Source organism: Arachis ipaensis, chromosome B03 (genome assembly GCF_000816755.2).
Source record: "Arachis ipaensis cultivar K30076 chromosome B03, Araip1.1, whole genome shotgun sequence".
NCBI lineage: Eukaryota > Viridiplantae > Streptophyta > Magnoliopsida > Fabales > Fabaceae > Arachis > Arachis ipaensis.
Genome location: NC_029787.2, coordinates 127,621,726 through 127,627,746, shown reverse-complemented (window position 1 = coordinate 127,627,746; position 6,021 = coordinate 127,621,726). Strand labels below are relative to the sequence as shown.

General features: G+C 38.7%; 2 protein-coding genes across 2 annotated transcripts in view; one reads left to right on the top strand and one right to left on the bottom strand.

The window, feature by feature from the left end:
• LOC107631849 (probable protein S-acyltransferase 22) overlaps positions 1-4,700 on the top strand; it is a 5,901-nt gene extending 1,201 nt beyond the window's left edge. The window contains 8 exon segments of the mRNA XM_016335419.2: positions 1,344-1,736; positions 1,877-1,945; positions 2,032-2,103; positions 2,691-2,819; positions 2,936-3,016; positions 3,253-3,441; positions 3,574-3,889; positions 3,892-4,700. Coding sequence (XP_016190905.2) covers positions 1,344-1,736; positions 1,877-1,945; positions 2,032-2,103; positions 2,691-2,819; positions 2,936-3,016; positions 3,253-3,441; positions 3,574-3,889; positions 3,892-4,217 — 1,575 coding nt within the window. The 3' untranslated portion in view covers positions 4,218-4,700.
• Positions 5,285-6,021, bottom strand: part of LOC107631848 — a gene marked incomplete in the record, with an annotated part of 1,084 nt that continues 347 nt past the window's right edge. Inside the window, 1 exon segment of the mRNA XM_016335418.2 lies at positions 5,285-6,021. Within this exon segment, the coding sequence (XP_016190904.1) occupies positions 5,567-6,021 (455 nt within the window).

Genomic DNA, 6,021 nt, shown 5'->3' with positions numbered 1-6,021 from the left:
GATCCACGGAGGGACACTGGCTTGCCCTTCTCTGATGGCTGACACACTGATTGGGGGTTCAGAAAGAAACCATGTGCCTATGAGACCGAGGGCCGGCTTCCCTCAGCTACTGCATGCCCTTTGACACCTTCCCCTCCCAATGGATACTTCCAGATGCTGGTTTTCTGTAATGACCTTGCTAGTTGCCACCACACCTCACCACTATCTTTAATAGTTTAATGAAAAAGGGGATGAGTGGCTTAGGGTGGAATGGACAAATGTAAGTAAACCTTCTTGTTTGAAAGAATTTTTAGAGGGAGGAGTGTCCCGTGGTCAAGGAGCGAAAAAATGTCTATTGCTTGCCATCCAAGATCCCTATTTTTAGTTTAGAACCTCCAAATTGGAAGGTCAAGGAGCGACACACTAAAAAATCTCATACATTGCCATTCTTTTCCATCATAAAAGATATTATACATCCAAACAAGAGAGTGGCATTTTCTTCTATTCCATTATGTGATTTCTTGAGTTCTGTTTCCTTAACTTCATCTTCTAAAGTTGAAGACAACAAATTTGAAGAATTCCAAAATAGGGGCAAATTTGCTAGTAGTACTACAATAATTGATACATTTGAGTTATTTCAGTACTTCCTCTGTTTTCAAATAAGTGCCCATTTATAAAATTTTATTTTTTCCACAAATAGCTGTCTACTTGGCAAATCACTGTAAGATTATTATTTGTTTTAGTCATACCCCTATTAGTACTACTTTAGTCAATCTCGGAATAAGTGGTGACAGAGATAAATGGATAAACTAATTAGAGAGAGAATTATTACTGTAATAATCTAATAGGTAATTTTGTTAATTCACTTCTAAATATTGAAACTCCAATACATTACAATCGTTTTCATACTCCAAGTAGAAATTTAAAGCGGGCACTTAGTTGATAACGGAGAGAGTATATATGATAAAGCTTCTGGAATGTTTCTTAGGTCTTTGTTGTGAATTTGGGATTTGCTCTGGCTTAGTAGCTTAGTTGTTTATATTGATTGTGAGCCGGATATGAAAAGAGTTGGTGTTGTTAAGTTAGTCAGGTTTTTTCTTCTTCAGTGGAATAACAAATGTTTGACTGTTCACACATAGGCTGATATGCACTTCTAAGCTCTGAAATTTTTCCTTTCCTTCTCTTTTCACAGTTGTTTTGGCTTCCACATCTATACATGACTTTCAAATGTATATTTTTTTTGTTGAATTATTTGATGTGATTTTGTACATGCCTGTAACAAAATTATTAGGAAAGAATCATAAATTTACTTGTGTCTTTGGACTGTACATCTGTTGATATCTCTAGCTCACCTCTTTTGGCAGATTACTTGTGTCTTTGGATTGTACATTTGGTGTGCAGCAACAGATCCAGCAGATCCAGGGGTTTTCAAATCCAAGAAGTATCTCAAAATCCCATACAGTGAGAAACATAGTGAACCAAAGAATTCTAAATTAGGAGGAGAATCAACCTCTTCGATACACGGTGCAAATGCTTCAACGGTTGGAGCAATGTCTGTGGACAAGGAGGCACCTGGAACAGAAGGAACTATGAAAGATGCTTCTGATTCAGTAGAGAAGAAGAATGCATCGTCATGTCTTCTCTTGGTATGCTCTCCTTGTGCATATGTCTGCAGCTGCTCTAGCTCAAGCAAGGAATCTTGTGATAAGCAAATAAGCGAAGATGGCATGTTCTATTGCAGCTTGTGTGAAGTTGAGGTGGGTAGAAACATTATAAGCATTCCAACGAAGAAATGCATTTTTGGAATCTATTTTTCAACATATTATCTTTGGTTACAATTTATTATGCTTATGCATTATATAAAAAGTTTATACCATTGAAGAACATAATGTTGTAGGTCTTCAAGTACAGCAAGCACTGTAGAGTTTGCGACAAGTGTGTAGATCACTTCGATCATCATTGCAGAGTATGATATAATAATCTGATTGCTCATTTATTTCCTAACCATTTTAAGACAAGATCTGAAGGACTTTTGCTCCTTGGTTTTTGCAGTGGCTTAACAATTGTATAGGGAAAAGAAACTACCGGCAATTTTTTGCTCTCATGGTTGTTGCTATCCTCTTGGTAAGCAAGATATCTACCTATGCCTACCACCATATCATTCGCATGATCAAACCTGCCAGTCATTACATAATCTCTTCAACTATGTAGGAAGAACTTCTTTACCCATCCATTCAAATATGCTTCTGTTTTGTGGAAATCCTTGGGCTTGTTTGCTTTCTGTTTTTATTTTTACTGTTTACGATTTTCAGAATTTTGTGAAGGATAATATGAAAATGGTAAATGAAATAGAAAATATGATACTATTTTAACTATTTTTACTTTTTCCTTCACAAAGTTATGATACATGATAAGGCATAATGGCATCGTTTGATCCATGTAGCCGACTCTATCTAGTGGGATAAGGCTTTGTTGTTGTTGTAAAGTTATAAAATCCCTTTTTTATCATAAAAAAAAAGAGAAACTAAACAGGCCCATGTATTACCCAAAATATTGTGTGTCTTTTCCATGATTCTCTGATTTCCCTTCCAAGCGCCAAACTACTAAAGAGCAACACCAGTATTCATTTTTATTTCCTATTTAATTTAAATTTAGATTAACTACTAAAAGGTCTATACATGGTTTTTTAAATCTTGGGCTTGAGATTGCAGCTTATTCTTCAATGGTTGACTGGGATATTTGTGCTTATCTATGGTTTTGTTGAGAGAAAGCAATTTTCTGCTGACATCTCCTCCAAGTTGGGAAGTAGTTTCTCTATTGTTCCCTTTGTCATTGTGGTGGTAAGCATTCTGCCTTGTCTTTCTCTTATCTTAGTACATGGCTACTATACTGCTATAACATATTATTTTATTACGTGTTCGGAAATCGGAATATATTTCATTTCTTTTGTTTTCAGTCTGTTTGCACCATTCTGGCTATGATTGCTACCTTGCCTGTTGCACAGCTTTTCTTCTTTCACATCCTCCTTGTTGAAAAGGTAACTTGGCAGTTGCTTGCTACATCATTAATCTGGTGCAATGTTTTATTTCATTTGTAAAACATTAGGCATTAAGAGGAAAAAAGAAAGCAAAGAGAAAATGATGGAGGCCAATTGAAAATATTCTGATATTTGTGTACCCTTTTCTGAATCCTCTGCAAGTTCATCTTTCTAGTAATTCTCATTAAGTGTACGTTTTTGGTGCCAAATGTTATGGTTATTGCTGAGTTACTCAGGGAATCAGCACTTATGATTACATCATAGCTCTGAGGGAGCAAGAGCAGGAGCAGCAAGGAGTTGGTGGTCAACAAAGTCCTCAAATGTCAACTGTCAGCTCACTTACTGGATTCAGCAGTGCGAGCTCCTTCACTACGTTCCAGCGTGGTTCGTGGTGCACACCACCACGCCTGTTCGTTGAAGATCAGGTAACATTTTTTTAAAAAAAAATTCAACTTGCTTTTGGTATTAATGTGCTTTCTTTGTCAGACATGACATCCCTGGTGCTTTTGTGTTCCATTTTCTTATATGGCACCATATGTTGCTTTCATTGGCTGCAGTTTGACGTAATCCCACCAGAAACCGGTTCCGTAAGCTCACTTGGAAAGAAGAGTATTAGAGAAGAACCATCTAAGAGAAAGAATCCTGGAGCAGTCAAAATTAGTCCTTGGACATTGGCGCGATTAAATGCAGAAGAGGTTTCCAAGGCTGCTGCTGAAGCAAGAAAAAGGTCCAAAATTCTGAAGCCTGTGGTGAGACACAATGATGCTTTCAGACTAGAGCCAGAGAGCAGTTTTGGTAGCCGGGGTCGACAAGTCCCCAGAATCGACAACAAACGGCGCGCTGCCAGCAAGCAGGGTTTCCTTCCAGCTCAGCTGCGAATGTTGTGACTTCTTCTGAAAGCAGTATAGAGTCTCCCGATATCCACCCTTTCCGGGTGTCTTCGTCAAGAATCGAAGAGGCTAGACAGCTTGCTGGTCCTTCGGCTGCTGGTGGCAGTGTTGCAAATTTGAACGGAATTCCACTGTCAAGGTCAACTAGCGACGGGTATGAAGCCTCAGGCGGGGAAGATAGCGATCAACTTCCTAGTAGAATTGTTGAGAGATCCACAAATTGGACTAATCTTCTTTTCAACCCTGATCAAGATGAGAGAGCTTTTAGGCACAAATCTTCGTCCAACGTGGTTTATAGCAGAAAATTCTAACAATATCTGATTTTGACTTATGTTGGGGAATTGTTGATTCCTTGATTTGTGAGCTATAGGATTTTCTTAAGCATTCCTTAGCTGTGAACCTTGTTGATGTTAAGATGATGTCCTCTATTGAGTTTTGGAGGGAGGATCAAGCATTCAAGCGTGATGGAGATATTTTTGGAACCAATGTACAAAGTTGTAGGTTAACAACGGTAACTGGTGAGGTTTAGCATCCTAGTGCATTTTTATTTATGCTTTGTTTTGTGCTCTGCTTTTCTTTGCTTTGTTTTTGTGCATTTTTCATTTTTTTGTGTCTAAACAATGCAGAATGCCAAATAGGTTGCATTTATCAAGAGTTCAGCTGGCTATATTCGTATTAGATTTAGGAGTTATGACCAATTGTCCTTAGACTCTTCAATATCGTGTTCATGATTTAGAGATGTATCTCTCATCTTTGATTTCTCTCAAAACAAAGGGATATTTATTTGTTGACTCTGCTTTTTTCGTTAAAATTTATTTTATGTATTTCTCCTGAATTTTTGCGAGCATTTGAAAAGGGGAATAACAAATCAACTTGCAATAATTCTATTTCATATACAGTCCTTTCGAATTCACAGAAGACAAGTAATTAATTACAGGCCAAATCTACTTTATTTGACAAATATTAAATCAAATTAGCGCGTGCAATATCCAATAACGAATCGTTATTCATCAAGACGCATTCTTTTTAGTTTTTTTTTTCTAAAGTAAAGAGTGAGACTTATCTCGCTATTTATATGCGAATATGAGAAGATATAGCTCATTGCCGACGCATTGTTTTTAGTTTACACATCAAATTCTGACCAAATTTATAACTTCGAGCATTTTTCGTAATACAAAATTACAAATACATAAATAGTTACTACAGCAATAACAGAAAAATCAATGGAAGTCGCAAAAATAGGTGATTCAACGCTTCTAAAGCTTGGGCTACTTACTTTTGGGCTCCCTCAACTCGAAGATTCACTCGTAAGATACGCGTTACCGCGCAGGTTCAGCCATTGAAGCAGCATCATCGTATTCGTATTAATTCGAAAAAGGAAACAAAGACATGCAATTTATTTCACAAAACTATTGATTGGTATCCACAAGATTCAGATTTTTGTTTTCTCCTTTCAATTTCCAACACGAACAACTAAATATCAAATCATTCAATAATTTACAGTATACACAAAAGTCTATAACATTTCATAATAAGCATTTAAGCAAGTCATTGCTAGTAAGTATTAATTCAACCCTATATCATGATCATAGAGATAGTGATGATGATAGCGTCGTTATGTTACAAACTAACCTCGTTGCCATCGAAACCAAAACGTGATTTAAACTGAAACACGAGGAACAACAGAGACGACATGAGGTACTTTCTCTTCATCGAAAGGGAGGCTAACATACTCCCTGGCGAACTCCTCCGCGATCTCCACCGCCAGCTCGCCGTGCACCGCCTTGCAGTACATGTACAGCACGGTGTCTGCGGCCGTGTGGTAAAGCATCAGCACCATCAGAGTCGTTGACGTCAGCACGATCTGTAACACAACGGCCCAGTCCTTCCACCAGGCGCCAACGCCGCCGCTGGTGACGAGCACGGAGCTGCTCCATAGCAAGAGTCCCTCGAGGAGGCCGAAGAAGAGGATGGTGGAGGCGGCGAGGGGTTTCATGGTTCTGACGAGGGCGGCGCTACGGCGGAGGGGGCGGAGGGCGTAAGAGGATTCGGCGACGGCGATGACGGGGGCGAGGGTCCATGAGACGCGGAGGTTGACGAGGAGGATGGTGAGGA